At 38.7% G+C, this 24,875-nt stretch overlaps 1 protein-coding gene across 1 annotated transcript in view; it reads left to right on the top strand.

Annotated features, from left to right (window-relative positions):
• Nucleotides 1-24,875, top strand: part of CAPN9 (calpain 9) — a 626,364-nt gene that overhangs the window by 583,252 nt on the left and 18,237 nt on the right. The window contains exon 19 of the mRNA XM_044076034.1: nt 16,430-16,488. Coding sequence (XP_043931969.1) covers nt 16,430-16,488 — 59 coding nt within the window. The remainder of the gene's footprint in view (nt 1-16,429; nt 16,489-24,875) is intronic.

Genomic DNA, 24,875 nt, shown 5'->3' with positions numbered 1-24,875 from the left:
CCCCTGTCAAGCAGTGCCACAGAAGTGATCTCCGGGTGAATTTTCTATTTCCCATCCAGTCATCAAGATTTTTCTTAAAGAGGGCCAATGAGGAGCTTTGCTTGACATGAATGGGTAGTTTGTTCCAGAGTATGGGAAGTCTCTGGGAAAGGAATCTATCCCTCCAGCATGTTCTGCTTATTGTGGTGACAAGATTTAGGTCCCTGGAGTGTGTGGTGCAGAGAGACTGGGATTTCTTTAAGTGTAGCATGTCCAACAGCTCTCAGTTTGGCATAGCTTTGTATGTTAGGCAGAGATCGCCTCTGAGTAGGCGATATGCGATGGAGTAGAGCTGGAGTTTTTTGAAATGGTCTACGTATGGCACCTGTTTGAGGCCAGTAATCCTCTTAGTGAGGTATTTCTGTGGCCTTTCCAATTGTTGTAGGTGTCTTGTGAGATACATGCCAAATGGGGCATTGTACTCTATAATGGGTCTGATGAGGGATGAGTAGAGAGGAACAATGACCTCCTTTTTTCTAGCAGAGAACCCTTTTGTGATGAGGTGTGCCATGTAGAAGGATTTCCTGACTACTGTGGTGATGTGGTTATCAAAGGAGAGACTACTGTCCACCTGTGTCCCGAGGTCTGTTATCACACTTTCAGTGTTTAGTGAGCTACCGCCTATGTGGTAGTTCATGGGTACCAAGTTTTTCCCAAAGGGGATGACAATGCACTTCTTGGCATTGAGCTTGAGGCCATGACTTTGACACCAAGCATCTGCCTCTGTGAGGCTTTTTTGTAGAATGTCTACATCATTAGGTGATTCTATTATGGCTCCCAATTTGCAGTCATCTGCGAACTTTGTTAGCCAAAGACCTTCTGCGTTGGCCTGCACTTCAGAGAAGTAGATGCCGAACAGGAGAGGACCCAGGACCGAACCCTGTGGTACTCCACTCGTCACTGGTCTGAGGTCGGACTTGGAGTCGGCTACTTTTACCGTGTGGGTTCTGTCAGTGAGCCAGTTGGCCACCCATCTTGTGACATAGGGATTTATGCCCAGTTTAGTGAGTTTATCTAGAATTCCAGAGTGGGGGGCAGTATCGAAAGCCTTGGCGAGGTCAAGATAGGCTGTGTGCACTACCTTGCCCTCGTCTACAGCTCTAGTGACTGCTTCAAAGAAGTTGATCAGGTTTAGTAAACATGATCTACCTTTTACAAACCCAAACTGAGAGGGGTCCAGGGTTTGGAGGTTACCTATGTGTTTGTTTATAAGCTCCAAGATGATGTGTTCCATGGCCTTGCAGACCAGGCTCATCAGGCTAATGGGGCTTTAGTTTCCGGGGTCCATGGTGGCACCTCCTTTGTGGAGTGGGATAACCGTCGCTGTGTGCCATTCAGTAGGCACATAGCCTGAGGTGAGGCTATGATTGAATATGGTACTTAGGTGGGGTGCCAGTTCATTCTGTAGTTTGTGAATTACACAGCCTGGGATGTTGTCTGGTCCTATGGATGCTGTGTTCTTGGCTTTGGAGAGTGCAGTCTTTACTTGTTCATCCGTGATTACAAGTACAAGATTTTTCTTACCTGCTGTTGTGGGCTCATTTCAGTAATTAAACATTTCTCATAGTCTTGCTTTTAATTCTGATTATTAAGCTTATAAAAAAAAATAACATTGAAAAAGTGCCAATGCGATGCACACATTACTGCTCACTTCCCAATCTGATGATGTGAATCTGGGTAAAGGAGGAGCAGTAGCATGGCTTGTACCCAGCATTTGTGTTGTTCACTGCAGCTACACTTAGTGCAAACCATTATAATTAAACCCTTTTTTTCACTTTACACAATTGTTTCCCACAAGCCATGTGTATAACTTGCAGTTCTTTAAAAAAAAAAATAGAAATAAGAAGAAATCATCAACATTAGAAATATATCTGAGTAGTCACCAAAGTGCTCTAATGAGAAGGAAAGCAAAAAAAATTTATATATATATATATATATATATATATATATATATAGTAAAGCTATTGTTTAGATTTTGCATCTTAACTTTACGGTCAGTATGCCACTCACAGACGATTCTTGCTAAAGGAAACACAATGGAGAACAAGAAAGTCACAGGCAACATAAATAAATTTAAAGCTTCATTTTTTTTTAAGTAAACAAAAATATTTTATACATTCTGAGTGTTCAGCACTTTATTCTGATGCGAGTTATGGTTTAGAGGGGCAAAAACAGACTTATAAGGTGAAATTAGTTTTTACCACTTTCAACATGATCTTTAAAGTGGACGCAATATAAATGATAAGAATTAATATTTATGTGATTATGTGTAGGATTGTGTATAGGAAATTGCACATAAAAGATGAGTAGTATAAGCAGAGATGCATTATAAGCAACAGAATGAAAGGAAATGTAGTTTTGGACTGTCATGTAGAAGAGAGTGAAGACCACTGTATAATGTTGGTAAAATTCTAAGGCATATTAAAAATTCATTTGATGACAATTGATATGATTAATATATGTTATGTTTTTTATGCTTCCACTATGAGTGGAAAGATCACACTCCTTTGAGTCTCTACTTACCGAAAGACAGCCTGCCAAAATTAATCTTCCAAAAACACTGTTTTGAGTTTTTTTTTGCAGAAGAGCAATCTCCCATGCATCTCTCCCCAACTAATATAATCAACTCCGCAGTGATACTACAAGGAGGGAAGGGGCAAACACCAAAAAAACATTTAGTACCTGCACGATTCCTCGACAGTGCCTTTCAATGGAAATGACGGCATTGTCAGGGAATCAAGTCTTGGGGCACTTGAGGTTCTGAAACTCTACTTTCATGGAGTAGTAGTGTTATTGGATTTTATCCGGCGTTAAATAGTGGAAATAGGTATAGGTTCGATGATGCCGTTTTGAATACTGTTTGCAGAACATGGACAGGAAGTTGTAAACACCTTTTTTATAGCAAACAAAGCTAACAAAAGACAGTAATTAAAGAAATTAAGTTATGATTTAGTATGAAACATGTGATTAGTAATATGATTCAATATGATTTACTCTCATGTTTTATTTTATGCTTTTGAATTGTGTTTTTGATCTTCATTTACAGTATGTTGAACCTATATTTAAATAAGAACCCCTACTCATTTTGATAACTAATGCGAGATGTTTTATATCCACCTGAGCTACTACCAACTCAAGTGCATGAGACCCCTGTTTAACATCTCTTCTGATGGACCAGACCCAAATAGTGTATCACCATACTAATTCTGCACTGCAGTGTCAATACTGGAATATATATCCACTGTCATCCCACTGTATTAATGTAATGCAGTCTGCTCTGGGCTTCATGTCACTTATACGGGCTGCCAACACTGGAAGCAAAAAGCTGTAACCCTGGAGATCTGACTGAAATATCCCAATATGAACATGCCATCCAGTGCTGCATGGTCTTCATTGGTTGTCAGCTGTGGACACATGATTATTCAAAATCCCATTATCAACATACTAAGCCCTTTGCAATAATGGTCATCCTGACTACTTGAAAAAAAACTCCTAGTGTTCCATTCTCTGCTGTCCTGCTTGCTTGCCCCATTCAGATAAGGAGGAGCTGCTAGTGGTTCCAATGGTACATCCTAATTCCTCTAGTAAGCATTTATTCATTCATTCTTTCACCTATCATATGCCCATCTTGTGGAATTCACTACCCTGTATGATTACAAGCATGTAACTCTGACTGAAGTCATTAAAAGCTTATTTATTTGCAGTACCTACAGTGACTTGCAAAAGAACATATTTTTGTTTCAGTGATATTGCTTTATTTGTTTTTTTTTTTAATTTAATTTTGCCAATGTTTAGACTTTGAAGCACTATAATTAATAAAGTACACTTGGGTAATAAAGGACTTTGGGGGCAGTCTCTATTACATAATTTTTGACAGAAAGTTTAGCAAGTGTGAGTCACTGAAGATAGTTTGTTGATTCACACTTTCAGTTACATGTCTGGTGAAAGAACAATGTTGACAGATGTCATTCTGTTATATATGTTATCAGTAAGTCATTGCAGGACTGGAGTTCTGCCCCTGTCATTGTCCTCATCACTTATTCTCTTATCCCTTTTTCCTCTGCTGCCATCTTCTTCAACACTTTGTGTCTTCTTTTTTTACAGTAGCCCTCGGCTGTATTTTACATACATTAGCCCCTTAATTCATTGTCCTTCTCTGTTATTATTTTCATATGATTGGGCTGCAGTTTTTATGTGCCTATCACTCCCCATGCCTGTGCTATGTTTTTACTATACCCTCCCTTTATTCCTTAGCCTCAATATTATTTGCCTTCCCATAGTAAATTTTTTCTGTTCCCCTGATGTTCAACCTGTGATCTTTCTTCAACTTTCCCACTTTCCCCATCCAACTTATCTTCTGTCCTGTATTTTTCATGGTAATTTTAATTTTGTTTCAAGCAAATCTGACCTGTTAGAAATCCTGTAGCTTGGTCCTTTTGTACAACATCCTGAACCACTGCAGCCTAGAGTCCCTGCACTTCACCTAACATTACTCTTCCTCTGGCCTGTTTCTTCTTCTCCATCATATAGTAATTTCTTTCTTTCTTGATCCTGTCTCTGCCATGTTGCAGTACTGTTGTGTCTAGAATGATATTTTTAAACTAAGCTCACATGGTCTCACTAATACATTATCTCATAACTCCCCTTTTCACAAGACCCTCATACATCTGTAAAGACTACAGTGTCAGTTTCTGAGCATTTAAAATCATCTTCAGTATCAAAATGTGAAATCAGAGCATAGAGTTTAAAGGATGTTATGTTCTTTTAATATGCAAATTGTAGTTTGAGTGTCTTGGATTAAAAGGACAGCAGATGTGGCTTGTGTACAGTTACTTAGTACATAGAATTACTACTACCTTCAAATCATGAAGCCTAAATTTGAAGTAGAACTGTTTGTGTTCGTGTCAGCACATTGTCTAAGATCAGCACACCATATGAATCTGTTATTGTCTAGAATCCTAAAGTTAACTATATTTCCTCATTTAACTTATTGGCTTAAATAAAAAATTAAGTTAGTTTTATTAGCAGTAGCTCTTTACTCAGACTGAGAGAATAATACAGGGATAATTCTGTTAAGCAGTGAAATAAAAGTTTGGTGACCCAAGTACACCTAGCTAACTGAGCCATCTGGTCATGCTCTCATTACCCACTTTATTAAATTCAGAGCCGCAGGGGATCCAGAGCCTGTCCTGGCACTTTATGGGTGCAAAGCGGTAAACCTGCTCTCTCTCACATATGGCATGCACACCTGTGGGCAATCTGTAGGATCACCAGTTCACCTAGACCATGTTTTTTGAATGTGGGACTAAACTTGTCATCCAGAGGGAACCACACAGATACAGGGAGGATGTGCATATTCCACATAGAAGACACTCCATTTAGAAATCAAATAGTTTTGTGCCTGCTAACTATAGCACGTAAACAGTGTTCAGCAGATCACTCAGTCAGTAGTAACCTGTACTTCCAAATTCCAAGACATTTGGTCATTGATGCGGAGCTTTAGACTAGGATGTAAGTGCCTCCCCAAAGTCTCTTTACAGTTACTCTACATATATTGGAGCAGAAAGAGGGAGAAATAATGGTATTACATCATGGAAGTCATTCATGGATCACTTTCCTGAAGATGTCAACACAAATGATGAAATCCAAACTAATTATTAAATAGTCTACGTAAATGAAACTGCAGTGTTTGTTTGTGGCATGTGACATACACCAAAGTAATGTGAACTGACAGTAGAGTGCAGAAAGTACTGAAACCCACCAATAGGGATAGACAGTAGGATGTCGATGGCACACCAAGTACAACTACCAGGGAAGTAAGAGATATAGGAACAGTCTCTGAAATGTATGCTAGAGATCCATTGTAAATACACAGCCACTCTCTGTCAATGTAAACCTGAGAAGGGGGTGGATGGATTAAACCCAGGTACCATGGAATGGAATGGGAAGGGAGACATGAATGAACCCCAGACCTAATAAATGTGGAAGGTAGACACAGTACAACCACACATACACACATGTAAGCCCAAGGGTATTTTAAAAATAAGTGTTTGAACCTGAAGAAGTCCTGAGAGAATCAGCAGGTAGGAGGTGTATTAAGATAAACCAAAACGCATGTTAGATAGGAAAAACATGTCTTCCTTGAGATAAGACTGGACCCCTGCTGTTAGTGGACATGAATTTAGCAAACAGTCGTGTTACTCCAGTACACAGCACATTATCATACAGTGCTGTTTGCCTCTCAACTAATTTTACCAGTGAACATGCATTCCCACAGGGTATGTCACCAATTATCACTGTGAGGAGAAGGGGTAATAGCATGGGGGGATGCTGGCAAGCTGCACATTCCCTACATTAAGTGAAAGGAATCCTGCTCATTTAACATTTTTTTTTCAAAGAAATTGCCTAAATAAAGATAATATATTATCTTTATTTAGGCAAATTGAAGCAGGCCAACCTGGTACAGACATCACACAGTGGCCCCCAGAGGCTTCAGTTTGTTTTTCTTCTCATGCCTGTAGAACATTACGTACTGCCAGAAGTCCATGACAGAGAATGCTAATGTACACCTTTAGCAAAAGGAGACACAGTTGCTGTCTTATTGAAATATGAAACTCAAATGTCTATCACTCTTTAGGGACTTCAGTTCTCAATGACTTTCCAGAAAAATACAAATTTTATGAGGAACAGACCAAAAGTACAAGGTAAAAATCTGGAATTCTGTGAAAATGTAGCCAATTGAGAGGTAAAGTGAAAATGTAAACAGCAAACGGTAATCTATATGCAATTTTTTCTGCATCAGCTCATATTACTCTCCCTACTCACAAATAGTGCTTACATACTCAGCTCATACTACTCTCCCTATTCACAAATAGTGCTTACATACTCAGCTCATATTACTCTCCCTACTCACAAATAGTGCTTACATACTCAGCTCATATTACTCTCCCTACTCACAAATAGTGCTTATATACTCAGCTCATACTTCTCTCCCTACTCACAAATAGTGCTTACATACTCAGTTCATATTACTCTCCCTGCTCACAAATAGTGCTTACATACTCAGCTCATATTACTCTCCCTACTCACAAATAGTGCTTACATACTCAGTTCATATTACCCTCCCTGCTCACAAATAGTGCTTGCATACTCAGCTCATATTACTCTCCCTACTCACAAATAGTGCTTACATACAGGTTTAAGACCTACTCGCAAATAGTGCTTACATACAGGTTTAAGACCTACTCACAAATAGTGCTTACATACAGGTTTAAGACCTACTCACAAATAGTGCTTACATACTCAGCTCATATTACTCTCCCTACTCACAAATAGTGCTTACACACTTAGTTCATATTACTCTCCCTACTCACAAATAGTGCTTACATACTCAGCTCATACTACTCTCCCTACTCACAAATAGTGCTTACATACTCAGCTCATATTATTGTCCCTACTCACAAATAGTGCTTACATACTCAGCTCATATTACTCTCCCTACTCACAAATAGTGCTTATATACTCAGCTCATACTTCTCTCCCTACTCACAAATAGTGCTTACATACTCAGTTCATATTACTCTCCCTACTCACAAATAGTGCTTACATACTCAGCTCATATTACTCTCCCTACTCACAAATAGTGCTTACATACTCAGTTCATATTACCCTCCCTGCTCACAAATAGTGCTTGCATACTCAGCTCATATTACTCTCCCTACTCACAAATAGTGCTTACATACAGGTTTAAGACCTACTCGCAAATAGTGCTTACATACAGGTTTAAGACCTACTCACAAATAGTGCTTACATACAGGTTTAAGACCTACTCACAAATAGTGCTTACATACTCAGCTCATATTACTCTCCCTACTCACAAATAGTGCTTACACACTTAGTTCATATTACTCTCCCTACTCACAAATAGTGCTTACATACTCAGCTCATATTACTCTCCCTACTCACAAATAGTGCTTACGTACTCAGTTCATATTACTCTCCCTACTCACAAATAGTGCTTACATACAGGTTTAAGACCTACTCACAAATAGTGCTTACATACTCAGCTCATATTACTCTCCCTACTCACAAATAGTGCTTACATACTCAGTTCATATTACTCTCCCTACTCACAAATAGTGCTTACATACTCAGCTCATATTACTCTCCCTACTCACAAATAGTGCTTACATACTCAGCTCATATTACTCTCCCTACTCACAAATAGTGCTTACATACTCAGCTCATACTACTCTCCCTACTCACAAATAGTGCTTAAATACTCAGCTCATATTACTTTCCCTACTCACAAATAGTGCTTACATACTTAGTTCATATTACTCTCCCTACTCACAAATAGTGCTTACATACAGGTTTAAGACCTACTCAGAAATAGTGCTTACATACAGGTTTAAGACCTACTCACAAATAGTGCTTACATACTCAGCTCATACTACTCTCCCTACTCACAAATAGTGCTTACATACTCAGCTCATATTACTCTCCCTACTCACAAATAGTGCTTACGTACTCAGTTCATATTACTCTCCCTACTCACAAATAGTGCTTACATACAGGTTTAAGACCTACTCACAAATAGTGCTTACATACTCAGTTCATATTACTCTCCCTACTCACAAATAGTGCTGACATACTCATCTCATATTACTTTCCCTACTCACAAATAGTGCTTACATACTCAGCTCATATTACTCTCCCTACTCACAAATAGTGCTTACATACAGGTTTAAGACCTACTCAGAAATAGTGCTTACATACAGGTTTAAGACCTACTCACAAATAGTGCTTACATACTCAGCTCATATTACTCTCCCTACTCACAAATAGTGCTTACATACTCAGCTCATATTACTCTCCCTACTCACAAATAGTGCTTACATACTCAGTTCATATTACTCTCCCTACTCACAAATAGTGCTTACATACTCAGTTCATATTACTCTCCCTACTCACAAATAGTGCTTACATACTCAGCTCATACTACTCTCCCTACTCACAAATAGTGCTTACATACACAAATAGTGCTTACATACTCAGCTCATACTACTCTCCCTACTCACAAATAGTGCTTACATACTCAGCTAATATTACTCTCCCTACTCACAAATAGTGCTTACATACTCAGCTCATATTACTCTCCCTACTCACAAATAGTGCTGACATACAGGTTTTAAGACTTAGAAATAGAGTATCAAATACAAATGAAGAGTAACGATGGCAGGAGCATTAGCTACATGAAAAGTAAAACAATATAGAGGGGGGAAATATAAACTGTTCCTGCCAAAAACAGCACCTTATGGAAAGCAGTGCTCCTTAAATGGGAAATATAAGTGATCTCCTTTCTGGTCACAGGTATTCAGAACTCTTTATAGCTATTAGCCAAACTCCACCCATTAATTTCCATATTAAATTCCTTGCTGATCTGCTCAACATACTCGGCCTGCCTGATACAAACTTTGTGCAATCTATTCCATCCTTTTGTAAACAGCCCAGCTTTTTTTCTTATTATTGAGATAAATGTGCTTCAGTCTGTAGCCTTTTCCCTGAACCACAGCATCCTCTCTTTCTGTCACTCCATTGCATAACTTTGTTTTGGTTGTTGTCAATCAATAACAGCCGATAGTTTAAGATTGCTATGTTTGGCTTGTAATATTTGAGCTACACTAGAGGGCAGTACTGAAGTAAACAGAAAACGTGGAGCTGCAAAATGACTCTGAGGAAGTTCTAGTGATCTGGAGAGCATGCAGAGGCACATTATTACTATGGGAATAACTGCTGTGATATATTGGCAGGTTAGAAGGGCATTATTGCCCATGCTTGAAATATCTGAATGTATGTATGTATGCATGTACCCACACATTATTGTCTGTAAATGGGTACTATGACAGGAAGTGGGTGTGGCCCACTATAACTTTTAGTAGGGTACAGAGAGAGAAAAACAGAACCCCTACACTAATAAAACATAATGGCATTTCCATGTAATGAATATGAGTAAAGTGGTGTGTGTGCTGTTGGTGACGCTATAATGGGTAGTTAGGGTCAGTATTTTTACTCCATTTTGTGGAGGGGAGATACAGTCAGTTCCCCAGTACCCCATTTGGGTAGAGGGGGGGGCAGACTCTTTGCACTTCCTTCACCATCATCTGTGTTTTTCAGAAAGTTTGTTGTATTTGGAAAGTGTTGCATTCTCCACCACCCACCCTCTTCTAAAAGAGTGGAACATGAAACCATATCCTAAATTGGCTGTTACATTTTTTGACACATGAATATGAAACAGCTGATAAATCAGGCATATATAGTTTTGTGGATCTTTCACCTTTAAAGTTTAGATTGCATTAAATTACTTAAAACTTGTGTTTAATTTTCTAGTTATCCTGAATATGGAGCTTTCAAAATATGTTTAGTGTTCTGATGCATAAGACAATCATGACTTGCTTTTCGGGTCATTTCTGGTTTGGGATAAACTAGTGCAGAGTTGTTAGTAAGCAAGGATAGATTAAATGCAGACATGTTGTAAAAAAATAATAATATTAACACACACACACACACACACACACACACACACACACACACACACACACACACACACACACCATATTTATATTTCAGCTTCCCCTACTTCAAAACTGACATTACCCACTGGTGATGAGTAACATTATGGGTGGCTTCCAACACAGCATGCCTTTCCAGTTTATACATTCCCAGCATTTATACTGGTTGTTTTAGAAAAAAAACTATACATGAAGTCTTTCACAGTTCCTAATTTGTACAAAACGTATACATAGACACAAGCCTTCTTTGGGAACTGCAGTCATATTATTTAAGCTAGAAAGTTAACTGTAATGCTTTGTCATGAGTGTAAACTATTATGGAATTCAGGTCTGTTTATCTGTTTGTAGGTCAGTCTATGTATCTATCCAAGTGTGTGTGTGTGTGTTTGTGTGTGTGTGTGTGTGTGTGTGTGTGTGTGTGTGTGTGTGTGTGTGTGTGTGTGTGTGTGTGTGTGTGTGTCTTTTCCCCCCCTTAGATTGTATGTTTCCTCGACACACATCCTGTTTGTGTCCGAGGACCGAGGTGTAGAAGTGCAATGGCCAACTGTGAGTATACCCCCCTCGTTCCCATGTAATTTACTCATCACCTCCATATAATCTCCAAGTTTCCACCATGGCTTCCATGACAGAGAAGGTACCTAAACATGCACATCGACCTCTTCCTCTGAGTGAAGTGAACAGGCTTAGCCTTGTCATCCATGTCTCCCTCACATCATCCCCACCAATGTCTGGTCTATTAATCAAACTCAGGTCACTTGGCTTGTAGTCAGAGCTCTGTCAGTCTGCCAAAAAAATGGGCTTATCCATTAATCTGTTCATTCATCCCTTAAATCAATTCCTTTGTCTGTCAGTTCATCAGTGTAGCTTCTATCCCTCAGTCTGCATGTGTGCATTTATGTCCATCTTTGAATCATCTGGCCTCTTTTTATTTTCTTTGCTAACTATTCATCTTTGTCATTCTGTCTGTATGTCTGTATCATTAGCTATATAGAAACATATATATATATATATATATATATATATATATATATATATATATATGTATGTGTGTGTGTGTGTGTCTGCAAGCACTTGTGTGTGTATTATTATTCATACAGTTATCTCCATTTGTTTACCAAGAAAGTCTAACTGGGCACAGCCTCTTTTCAGAGAGTACACATGTATACATGTCTGTGAACTGTATCATTAATGTAATGATAAATCAAGATTCAATATTGCGGACACAACCCACTGAAACCCTTCTATTGACGACTACGTAATAAGGAACACAGCTTGCTTCCTGCACCCCCCCCCCATAGCTCTGCATCTCTAAATATACTATCAAAGATCACATAACAATGGGGATAAGTTCAAACTTTCTCACCTTACTGTTTCAACAGCAACATAAATTTTCCAAGCCTCCAACTAAATATAATACTGAAATGTATGACAACACACACATCTGCAAAAGTGTCCATCCAACTGCACTCTCTCTTTTATATATTATTAATCGACATTTACACAAAGTTATCATTTTGTTTCATCAAGTTGTCTGTATTTAGTACTTATCCTCCTTTTTAAACACCTGTCATATATCCATCCACATGTCCTATATATTCTCTGAACATATATATTACAGAAACACTGAATGCAAATAGTCAGTGTAGGCAATTAGTATTTCATTCTGTAATAAAAATATTGAATGCATCAGTTAAATTGCTGTGTGTAAATCCTATCAATATGCTTAGCAGCTGGTATTCTCTTCTTTTATACAGACAGTGGAAATAGTACAGAATGCAATCATTGTATATTACATAATTTTTAAAAGTGTATGTACCACACACTGCTGTACTGTCCTTGTGTGATGTATTGCTTCAAGCATGCCCCAGAAAAAAAAACTTGGAAGAAGCTGCAATTTCTTGGTTAAAAAATGCAAGCAAATAAATACCTAAATGACTGTGCATAAGTGTGTGTGTGTGTGTGTGTGTGTGTGTGTGTGTGTGTGTGTGTGTGTGTGTGTGTGTGTGTGTGTGTGTGTGTGTGTGCGCGCGTCTCATTCTCAATCTATCCAACGTTTGGTGTGAAGGTCATGTTGACAAATGTGAGGGCTGAAAATTCTGCATTCCATGCTTGCATGAATGTATATTATTGTGCATCCCAGAAGTTATTCTGGCAGCATATTCCCTACACTCACCTCCCACACTTGCCGGTAGCTGGGGACTCTGTCCCATCAGTTGAGGTGGACGGAAGAGGCAATATCAGATATGAAAGTTATGTACTCACCATAGCACTAGACCTATGTTATCGTCTTCTGTCCTGCACAACTTTCTCTTTCTCCATCGCCCTGCTAAAACTGTCACTCTTCTTAGGCTCTCAGTTGACTGCGCTGGACCTTCCCAGAGACTTATCTCATTTATTTTATTTGTCCTTGATTTTGTTCTAGAGGCTGTTAATGGTGGGGGCATTAAGACATCAGTGCATAGGAAATTTGCAGATAATTTCCATTTTTTTGCATGGGGCTAGTTTTCATCCCCAACATTTGCTGGAAGCCCTGCCCTATGGGGAGTTTCTTCGAATGCACAGAATTTGTAGTGATTGGGGGGATTTTGTAAGAGAATGTAGGTACACTTTTTACATGTTTATTAACAGGGGTTATAACATCTGTGGTGGTGCAGCGGTAGCGTTGTTGCCTCATAGCAAGAGGTTCTCCTGTTCCATTCTCGGCTGGAGTGCAGGGAGTGCCTTCTGTGTGGAGTCTGCATGTCCTCCCCGCAGTTGGGTGGGTGTTCGAAAGACATGCGTTGAAGGTTGAACGTCGAGCTGGCACCTCGGCGTTCATGAAAATCTACTGCCAATCATTAGCGGACCGGAGTTCCGCTGTGGCGACCACTAACCGGGAAAAGCCGAAAGACAACTACAACAACATTAACAGGGGTTATAACTACAATGTAGTTAAGAAGTCTTTACAAAGAGATGTAGCATTTAGACTGGGGTTAAATCAGTGTCAAAATGTCATGCATGGAGAAATGAATAATATTGAATCTTACAAAAATCAGATATATTTTGTTTCAGTGTATAATAGTCTGAGCAATAGGATTAATAAAATATTACATAGCTATTGGACAGTTTTACTTCAGGACATGGAATTGGAGAGAATAATAGCAAATAGTCCTTGTATTTCCTACAAAAAAGGAAAAAGTTTAAAAGATTTTTTGGTTTCTAGTTATTTCTCTATGCCTAATGAGACACTGCACATAATTCCTGCCGTGAGGGGCACTCGTCCTTGTGGTTGTTGCCCTATATGTTTCTGTGTTACAAATTTTAGGAAAATGAATAGTATTAAGCTTTCTCCTGGTGATAGCTTTTCATGTAACAATGAAGGGATAATATATGCTCTCAGCTGCCCTCATAATTTATTTTATATAGGAGAAAGCAAAAGGAAATTTAAAGCAAGAATACAGGAACATATAAGAGATATAAAGAATGGTAAAATAGAAAGTAATGTTGTAATGCATTTCAAAACAGTTCATAACGCTGATCATTCTTTGTTAAAAGCTTCTGTTTTAGAGCAAGTTTTTTATGAAAATTGGTGAAATGTGTGATATTAAGGACAAACTTCTTTGTAAAGAATCTGTTTATATTTTAAAGTTCAATACTATGGTACCTGTAGGCTTAAATTTAGAGATTAATTGGAAACAATTACTATGTAATTGAATAATCAATTGATGAATGGTGTTATATAAAGGCTGTGTGTTTTGTATTACTCCTGGAAGGCTGTAAGCTGAGGTGCTAGAGTTTTGAGTTTTTTTTTTTTTTTTAATATAATTTAAACCTGTGTTTGTGCTGTGGCCAGTTGTGGATTTCTTCTTGCTGCTGTTCTCAGGGCTCTAGCACCACAAAAAGAGGAGGAAATGGGTGGAGTTGAAGAAGACTGGCAGCACCTAAAAACAGCGTGTGTCAGGAATACAGAACTGATATGTGGCCAGGCCTGGTATGGAAATAAGGTACATAAGGAAAGCTGGTGGTTCATTGCAGAAGTCCAGGAAGTAATCAAAAGAAAGGAGGAGTGCAGGAAAAAAATGAAGATAGAAAAGACCAAACAGGCTAGGAAGAAATAGGGTCTATATTACATGAACGAGCGATCAAAATGTCGAGTACAAGATACTCGACATACTTTGATCAATCGTTCATGTAATTGGAGACTCCAAATGTTGAAATTTGGAGTTCTGAAATGTTTTGGTCGGCCTTCCTAGTGAGTGTAGCATGTGATATAAACACGCTACACTGTTTGGAATGACTTTGTAAGAGGCTGCTTTATTTAATATACCAACTCCAACATCGCTGTACATTGGGGAAAGGGCACTTTCCTGGCAATCGCTTGTGTCAGAAGTTGCTTTGCGATTCCAGGGAAATTGCCCTTTCCCCAATGTACAGCGATCTTGGAGTTGGTATATTTAGTTGGGGGGGGGGGGCGAAGCCCTCCACTTTGTTTTTAAAATATGTGTGTTTGTGTAGGTGTTTGAGTGTTTGAGTGATATGAGTGTGTAGGGATTTGTATGAATTGGTTGTGTGTGTGTGTGTTGTATGTTAGGTGTGGGACAAACAAAATCTTTCGATTTTGTATTTTTTAGTGTTTTTAGGTTTTAGGTTCCTTATGTGCTCCTAAGAACCTCCTGCCATCTCCACCCTCCAGGAGAGGTGAGCAGGCCATGCCCCTTCATTCCTTTTCCCTTCCCTCCCTGCCTGGCTCCTCCAGTACATGGTCAGTAATAGAATCCTGGTCACCTGGGTTGCAGTAAGGGTTCAATCCCTCTGTACCACAGAGCCAAACTACCTCTTTCCTCATGAATGAAGCACACATAATCATAAGGAAAGAATGACTCCTCACTATTTTGAAATATGGTTCCATATTTTCAACTGTATGACAAACGCTTTTCTAGACTGTGGATCATAAAAAATCTATGTTGTGATACATTCATGTAAGACAGTGTATCACTTTATTATACCAGCAAAAGGTAACATTTTTTTTCATTTATCACAGAGCCATCTAGTTTATTTTCTTGTGACTATCATTTCCATACCCCACCATTTAGCATGCTACCTTTTATATAGAACTATCCTAGCCTTAACAACATCCGATATCTGCAGGCAAATTTCAGTGATTCTGTTATCCCATCTACTTCCCAGATGACTTCTCAGTACACCCAATCTTAATTCTATTGCCTCACTACCATCTTGGATTTCTGCTCTACATCCTACTTTTCCAGATTAGTTGTTTCTCCTTCTTCCTGCATACTGGATGCATTCCTCTGAAACAACATATGCATTATGCCTTTTCCTTTCTTTACTTATTATCAGCTACCTCTGTAGCACTCCACCATAACCAAACTTCTTGCCTAACTTTTCTTAAAAACATTTGGACTTATTTTAGTGCAGTCACAGACATGTTGTTGTGCTTCTACCATGTCACACACTATACTGCAGTATTTGAATTTCTTTTTCGTAGCTAGTTCGTTGTAGTCCATTACACTTACTAGCTTTGAATGGATACAGAGATAGACAGACAGACAGATAGGTAGAGAGACAGAGAGATATAGATAGATGATAGATAAAGATAGACAGACAGACAGATAGATAACACTTGACTTGATCAGGGTCACTGATAAATAGTTGAAGCTGATGAGATTTAAACCCTGATTTTCATCATTGCAGTTAAGTGTCTTAAATATTTACAACTCTAATGGACTATATTCTTCTGCTGTAGCACTTACATGTTTAAAGGTGTCACATTTATGAAGCAAATATAATCAGGGAAACATCTTTGCGTTTTTTTTTTCCAGGAGCATTCAGCAAGTTGCAAACCAGAGGTGAATCTGAAGTTGACATCAGTTTTCCCATGGTAAGTTTGATTTTGGTTTATTTTTTAGGTCTTTATTAGCATATTGGTATGTTAGCATGTTAAATATAAGAAAAGTAAAAGTACAGCAACTGCTTAAAACAATTGCTAGTGTTGTCATACCATGATCACTAGCTCTTTAAACAATCCATCATTCTCCTTGCCACAAAACAGGGAAGTGTAACAATCTGAGAGGTGCAAAACATCAGTAGGTTTGTCTTGATTACATATTATGCATGAACATTAAATAATTGTTTTAGTTAACAGTTGCTGGCATGCTGTTTCTGGGATGCATATATCCAGCCAGCCATCCACAAGCCTTTTTTGCACATGGGGTCAGGGTGTCATTTTAATAGTGACAATCGTCTAGAGTCAAAGTTTACACCGCCGGGTGGCTAGCCCTGCCATGGTGTGATGCTTATTCAGGACTTCTGATTTATTCATGAAAGTGGAGCTTTCCTTACATCACTGATCCTCTGTCAAGAGATGAAGGTGTTCTTTTTACAAATAACACACACACATATAGGGGTACACTTATTTTAGTAGAGTGTAACTTTGGTCGACATCTATTTTGTTGAAACACTTTGGTCGACAGTAGTGTGAGATCGACAATTCCCCAGGTTGGGGAGCATACTCTTTCCCTGGAGACTGTGCAATTTTGGAGTCAGAATAAATAATTAGTAGGGGGGCAAAACATGTTATTCTGTTTGCATGGTCTGAGGTTAATCTTCAGATCATACATAAAAGTAGGCAAATGTTTCACTGTCGACATTAAAATGTTAGCATTAATGTTGTTGACATTTAGTGGATTCAATCTAGATCACTGGATACATATATATATATATATATATATATATATATATATATATATATATATATACATATATACATATATAAGTATGTGTGTAGATATATGGATTCATATTGTATAATCAAAATTCCAAAATCCTGAATAACAACTGATTGAACCTGAAACACGGAAGCACAAACCATAGAATTTAGCAAAAAAAAAAAATTTTTCTTGCTGGAGGGGCAAACCCCACTACAACCCTGCTAATTATTTATTCCAATTCAAAGATCATACTATAGAGGGGAAAATTCCTCCAGTTCCATGATCTCACACAGCTATTTCTGTTTTTTACATAGACCGAAGTTTTTTATTTCAGTCTTTCCAGTGAGAGTGATCTTTTCTTATTCATAATTCAGCGATACTGATCAGACAAAAGGTTGTGTGTGTATATATATATATATATATATATATATATATATATATATATATATATATATATATATATATAATTAGAGCATCATATCCCTTTCTTGCTAAAAGTTTTTATTATTACAGAAGCTGCTGATAAATTGTAATATTCCTTAGACAGGCACACTTAAAGTAATTATTTTTCATTCAGCTATTATTAGGTTGAATGTTTATTTTGCAGTATGTTTATTGCTTATGTTTCTTAAGCTGCATTGCAATCATGGGCTAATGTGGTTTCGGTATATCTAAAGGAACTGACATCTTGTATTCAATTAATTGAGGAAGGCACATCCAGGGGTGAACTTTTTTTTGTTTCATTTGTTCAATCTGTTGGGATAATAAAAGCCTTGAAAATCATTGTGGTATAGTATTTGCTGGGCTCTTTCCTGTGCTGGTTGCTTTTTTGTGGACTATTGATTTGTTTTCCTTTCCCCCCTCTATTACGCAACTTGATTGCATAAAAACTTTCAAATTTGCCCTAAAAAGCCTTAACAACCAAATCTATCCTTGTGCCTGAAACTATAGACCACCAAAAAGAAATTCTGAAATTTTGCTGAATAGTATTACTCTTTTCGATTTCAAGTAATAATTTGTAAATCCTCAACTCCTTTGACTTTTCTACATCAGTTAAGGTATGTCAATCACTGTTTTGCCTCTATAATCATTATTAGGCTAAATTCTAAACTTCCCATTTATTGAAATGCATAAATGAACTGTTTATTATGAATGTATCTACTGTCTTTTTCTCCTCCATACAATGAATGCCATTGAAACTACTGTATGTGCACTAACACCTAACTAGATTGCATTAAAGTTTCTATTCTCTGTACTACTAATCCCTAGGAAATTGTATACATATTATTGTAGTAAAAACCTTTATCTGTAATTAGAGCTTTTCACCCTGGGCCTCCACTGAAAATGGGTTTCTGACCCAGTGGACGGTCAACAAATGTCAATAAATAAATTGTAGAGAGTACACTGCAAAACATGTTTAATAGTGCCATCATTTAACTGGTGATTGGAGCAGATTTCAATGGGCATGTTGGTGAAGGGAACAGAGGGGATGAGGAAGTGATGGGTAGGTATGGTGTTAAGGAAAGGAATGCAGAAGGTCAGATGGTAGTGGATTTTGTAAAAAGGATGGACATGGCTGTGGTGATTACATATTTTAACAAGAGGAAGGAGCATAGGGTAACATACAAGAGTGGAGGGAGATGCACACAGGTGGATTATATCCCAATGCAGAAGGGCCAGTTTGAAGGAGAATGGAGACTGTAAAGTGGTGACGGGGGAAAGTGTAGTTAGGCAACATAGAATGGTGGTCTGTAGAATGACACTGGTGATCAAGAAGAGGAGGAGGAGTGTGAGGGCAGCACCAAGGATCAAATGATGGAAATTGAAAAAGGGTGATTGTGAGGTGGAGTTCAGGGAAGAGTTAAGACAGGCACCTGGGTAGCAGTGAAGTGTTACCGAATAGCTGGGTAACTACAACAGAGCTAGTAAGGGAGACTGCTAAAAAGGTGCTTGGTGTGACATCTGGACAGATGAAGGAGGACAAAGAGACCTGGTGATGGAATGAGGAAGTACAGGAGAGTATACAGAGAAAGAGGATGGCGAAGAAGAAGTGGGATTGTCAGAGAGATGGAGAAAGTAGACAGGAGTATAAGGAGGTGAGGTGCATGGTAAAGAGAGAGGTGGCAAAGGCTAAGGATAAGGCGTATAGAGAGTTGTATGAAAGGTTGGATACTAAGGAGTGAGAAAAGGACCTGTACCTATTGGCTAGACAGAGGGACCGAGCTAGGAAAGATTTGCAGCAGGTAAGGGTGATAAAGGATAATGAGGGAAACGTACTCACTAGCGAGGAGAATGTGTTGAACAGATGGAAGGAATACTTTGAGGGGCTGATGAATGAAGAGAATGAGAGAGATAGAAGGCTGGATGATGGGGGGATAGAGAATCATGAAGTGCAATGGATTAGCAAGGTGGAAGTAAGGATAGCTATGAAGAGGATGAAGAATGGGAAGGCTGTTGGTCCAGATGACATACCAGTGGAAGCTTGGAAGTGTTTAGGAGAAATGGCACTGGAATTTTTAACCAGATTGTTTAATGAAATCTTGGAAACTGAGAGGATGCCTGAGCAGTGGAGAAAAATTGTTTCTGTACCAATTTTTAAGAATAAGGGTGATGTGCAGAGCTGTAGTAACAACAGAGGATAAAACTGATCAGTCACAGCATGAAATTATGGGAAAGAGTAGTGGAAGCTAGGTTAAGAAGGGAGGTGATGATTAGTGATCAGCAGTATGGTTTCATGCCAGGAAAGAGCACTACAGATGCAGTGTTTGCTCTGAGAGTGTTGATGGAGAAGTACAGAGAAGGTCAGAAGGAGTTGCATTGTGTTTTTGTGGACTTAGAGAAAGCATATGACAGGGTGCCTAGAGAGGAGTTGTGGTATTGTATGAGGAAGTCGGGAGTGGCAGAGAAGTATGTAAGTGTGGTACAGGATATGTACAAGGGTAGTGTGACAGCAGTGAGATCTGCAGTGGGAGTGACAGATGCATTTAAGGTGGAGGTGGGATTACATCAATGATCAACTCTAAGCCCTTTCTTATTTGCACTGGTGATGGACAGGTTGACAGATGAGATCAGACAGGTGTCCCCGTGGACTATGATGTTTGTAGATGACATTGTGATATGTAGTGAGAGTAGGGAACAGGTTGAGGAGACCCTGGAGAGGTGGAGATATGCTCTAGAGAGAAGAGGAATGAAGGTCAGCAGGACTAAGACAGAATATATGTGTGTAAATGAGAGGGAGGATTGAGGAATGGTGAGGATGCAGGGAGTAGAGTTAGCAAAGGTGGATGAGTTTAAATACTTGGGATCAACAGTTCAGAGTAATGGCAAGTGTGGAAGAGAGGTGAAGAAGAGAGTACAGGCAGGGTGGAGAAGAGTGTCAGGAGTGATTTGTGACAGATGAGTACCAGTAACAGTGAAAGGGAAGGTCTACAAAAGGGTAGTGAGACCAGCTATGTTATATGGGTTGGAGACAGTGGCATTGACAAAAAGGCAGGAGTCAGAGCTAGATGTGGCAGAGTTAAAGATGTTAAGATTTGCACTGGGTTTGACGAGGGTAGACAGGATTAGGAATACATTTATTAGAGGGTCAGCCCAGGTTGGACAGTTTGGAGACAAAGCCAGAGAGGCAAGATTGCATTGGTTTGGACATGTGCTGAGGAGGGATGCCAGGTAAGAGGAAAAGAGGAAGGCCTAAGATAAGGTTTATGGATGTAGTTAGAGAGGACATGCAGGTGGTTGGTGTAACAGAGCAAGATGCAGAGGACAGGAAGAAATGGAAACAGGTGATCCGCTATGGTGACCCCTAACCAGGAAAAGCTGAAAGAAAAATAAGTGCCATGATTTCAACCATGATATATATGTGTGTGTTTATGTGTGCTGCAGTCTGTAAGAGAATAAGCTCGGAAGAGTGAATGCTCTTATAGGCTTGTTTTTCAGCCAGCTAGTTGTTTTCCATGTAGGATTGTGGCAGAGTAGGCTCTCTCTCTCTCTCTATAATATATATATATATATATATATATATATATATATATATATATATATATATATATATATGAGGAGGAAGTAAACTGCATGAAGGAACTATTCCAAGTACTCCACAGAGAAACAAGCTGAGCCAATAGGATTTTTTAGTGCTTTCGTCCTTTAATTATTTAGAACTTCATCAGAAATGTTTTTTTTTTTTTTGATATTTTAGCACTTTTGGTATTTAATTATTTAGAATTTCATCAGAAATGAAACTGCAGTTAAACAATAGTGCAATAAATAAGCCACATTGACCAACCAGAGTAATATAAAAAAACCTACCAAAGCTGAACAATGCATTAGTAAAAAGTTTTATTTGGTTAATAGTTATGTACTTATGGTGAAATACAGGTGGTGCTGTTGTTGTAAAGCAAGTTCAGTTTAACAATTGGGGCTGCAGGTCATTTGAACGCACACTTAATGTTAATGTTTTCATTTATGCCTGGGAAAAAGTCTGCTTAAAGAAGCAGTTGCATTCTAAGTTCTAGCAGGTTGTCTGCATCCCTGAAAAAGGGGCTTATTCTTTCTAAGGTAAGGAAGTTGAATTTTGAAAACCCTGTGCATCTGAGGCTGTGCTTGGGTAGAGCACTGGATTTATCTCAATGCTTAATGGCAAGTAAATGTTCTTTGACTCTATCCAAGAATTTCCTAACTATTTTTCCTATGTAAGAACTGTTACAGTTTGCACAAATTGCTGTATATACCACACTGTTAGTGCTGCTGCAGTAGCGTTCGGATATTTGGATATTAAAGTTGTTGTGGGGAAACATGTAGCTGCAGCAGGAAAGAATGTATTTGCAAACAGTGCAGCTACCACATGGCTGCATTCCGGTCATACAGGGGATCCAGTCACTGGGGGGGATCAATAGAGAAGGTCTCATGTTTCTGAAAAAGAATTTTCAGAGTTTTTGTTTTTTTTGTAACTAAAAATGGGTCTGTCACCCAGTGTTTGGTGCAGAGTGCAGTCATTATGGGTGATGCACCAGGGGTCTACTTTCCTCGCTCAAAAGCTGAAAAACCCTAATCCAAACAGCGCAACATGTAAAGAGCGAACCGCGAATACATCAAACAAACAAAAAGGCGAAAGTGGAAATATCGAATTTGCATAGTTGGCCCATCTGTGGTATAGCTCCGTAAGGTAAGTGTGCAATAGTTACGGGCCTTAGAGTTAGGGAGGGGTTAAGGTAAGTGCATAGGTAGGTAGTGTATGTAAGGTTTTTTGTATGTAATGTGTGTAATGTTTAGTGTAGGGTTTTGTTAAGTGTATGTGTATGGAATAGTTAGTTTGTTTGGGTATAGCTCCGTAGGGGAAGTGTGCAGTAGTTACGGACCTTAGGGTTACTGAGGGGTTAAGGATAGTGCATATATAGTTGTGTATGTGGGGTTTAGTGTAGGGTTAGCAGTAGGGTTTTGGTGCTTTGATTTAGGGTTAGAAGTAGGGTTTTGGTTAGTGTATGTATGTGTTTTTTTTTATTGTGTTTAGGTAGGTAGTGTGTTGCGGGTGGTGGGTTGGCCAACTATGATGGTTCGAGGTTTTAAATTTCAAGCTTTAGTACTTTTGATGTATTTGTAGTTTGCTCTTTATGTGTTGCGCTATTCGGATTCTGGTTTTTCGTGTTTGGGCGCATAAAGTAAACCCATGCACTAGTTTTTGTGGATAATGTTTTTGATGGGGGTCATGTCTAGGTTAATGGGGATAGGGAACCTGAGCATTAAGTCTTGCTTTGGTATGTTGGGGGTTCAGCAGTGTAACCGTGCTTGAGAATGGGTCTGAATTTGGTTGGCCTGGAAAGGCTGACTTCTGTGTATAGCTTTTTAAGCAGGACTGCAGAGTAGCTATGAACTTTAAACAATTCAAGTAAGTGCAGGCATTCCAAGTGGAAGACTTGGTCTTCATTGATAATTCACTAGAGTCTGACTAGCTGACCCTTGACATTGGACTTCATAAAGAGCAGGTGTTGGCTGGAGAACTCACGGAAACGCAAAGTTTCAATAGTTTCCAGTATTCTACAGTACAGAGTGCTTTAGTCAAAGTTGACCAGTATACAAAATAATAGTTACAAAATATCAGTATTTTCCTCCAAGGCTATGGTTATGTACTAACAGGCAATTCCAACAGCTTTTCAGAACAGTTACTGCTTTTTCCAGTTTTCAGAGACATATTTCTGTCCTTTACATGTGGATCCCTAAAAACTCTTCTTCCATAGATTACTTAAACCCACAGAGGTAGTAGCCTTCATTTACACCCAGAGGCAGTGCTCCCTGTGAGTTTCTATGGAGATCTGCCTCTCATTGGTTTGCCTACTAGCTTTGTATTTTCTTTCCATTACCCACCCTCTGGTAAAGGTATCCCTAGCAGACATAAATCCACAATGAGACATGTTTTCTAGGCTCTTCAGTCAGCATGCCACATGACCCCATAGCAAAGAACCACTAGTTCTCACATTCTTGGATAGGAAGTAGGCCGAAGGCATAGCATCATTCTATTATTTCACTCACTTTGGCCTTCTTCTATGACTATAAGATTAAGCATTTTTTTATCTTTCTCTTAACTACTTGCAATGAGATTTTTGTATTTCACACAGTTTCAAACTGACTTTCTCACCAGGTGTACTTTCTACTGTGCTGGATGGGATTAGTCAAGCAACTCTCAAAATATGTCTTTATTCCTGAGTACAAATTTATTTTCTTATTTCCGAGATATTGCTAATGACTCATTTGTTTAGACTTCAGGACATGTTTTGGGGGCCTTAACTCCCTCTGCAAACATACTTACTGCAGAAACTTCAGTTTCTTTCCAAGGTTTCAGAGCATTTATGTGATATAGCTGTTTTGCTTCCCCTTTTCACTGTTGTATCACTTTATAATATATTTCATTTATGTTTTCTACATCTTCAAAAGGTCCCTACCTCTTAGCTCCTTTCAGCATTGCAAACTAACACAAATACTTCATCCCCTGATTTGAAATCTTTAACAGGGTATAAAGGATCACACCAGATAAAATCACTTTTGCTATCAGATCTCGGAAACTCTCTTTCTAATGCCGTCCATGCAGGAGTAATAAAGTTTCCTTGATGAAGTTTCAAGAAGTTTATTCAGTTAAGTATGTAGGTAGATTAGTGTTCTTGTTCAAATACAGTAGAGTAGAGTAGAGTGGAGCCATGGGATAAACAATTTTCACTGTATTGCAAACTTCAGAAACTTGGTTAAATGTAAATAATGTTTGAGATCATTCTGGAATCAAACACATGACAAACTGCATCAGTGTTCTAAAGACCTGAGCATTATCTGAGCAGACCACAAAGGAATGTGCTTCAAGGAATATCTAAATTTAGGACAAACCTCTGGAAAATGAGATTGGTTCTTTGTTTTTACATCTCTCCGATGTTCCTCCAGTCAACTCTGCTGGACCTTCTCACCAATGTCTGTAACTGCCTTTAAGTAACTGACCTACTGAATGTAATGTATTAGAACAAGAAAATATGTCCATCTACCTGTTCGATCTGCTAGCTAAAGTGATTTTATCTGGTCTAAT

Source organism: Protopterus annectens, chromosome 1.part1, assembly GCF_019279795.1.
Source record: "Protopterus annectens isolate FY-2018-M chromosome 1.part1, PAN1.0, whole genome shotgun sequence".
Classification (NCBI taxonomy): domain Eukaryota; kingdom Metazoa; phylum Chordata; order Ceratodontiformes; family Protopteridae; genus Protopterus; species Protopterus annectens.
Note: the sequence above shows the minus strand (reverse complement) of the source record. Positions and strands in the feature narration are given on the sequence as shown.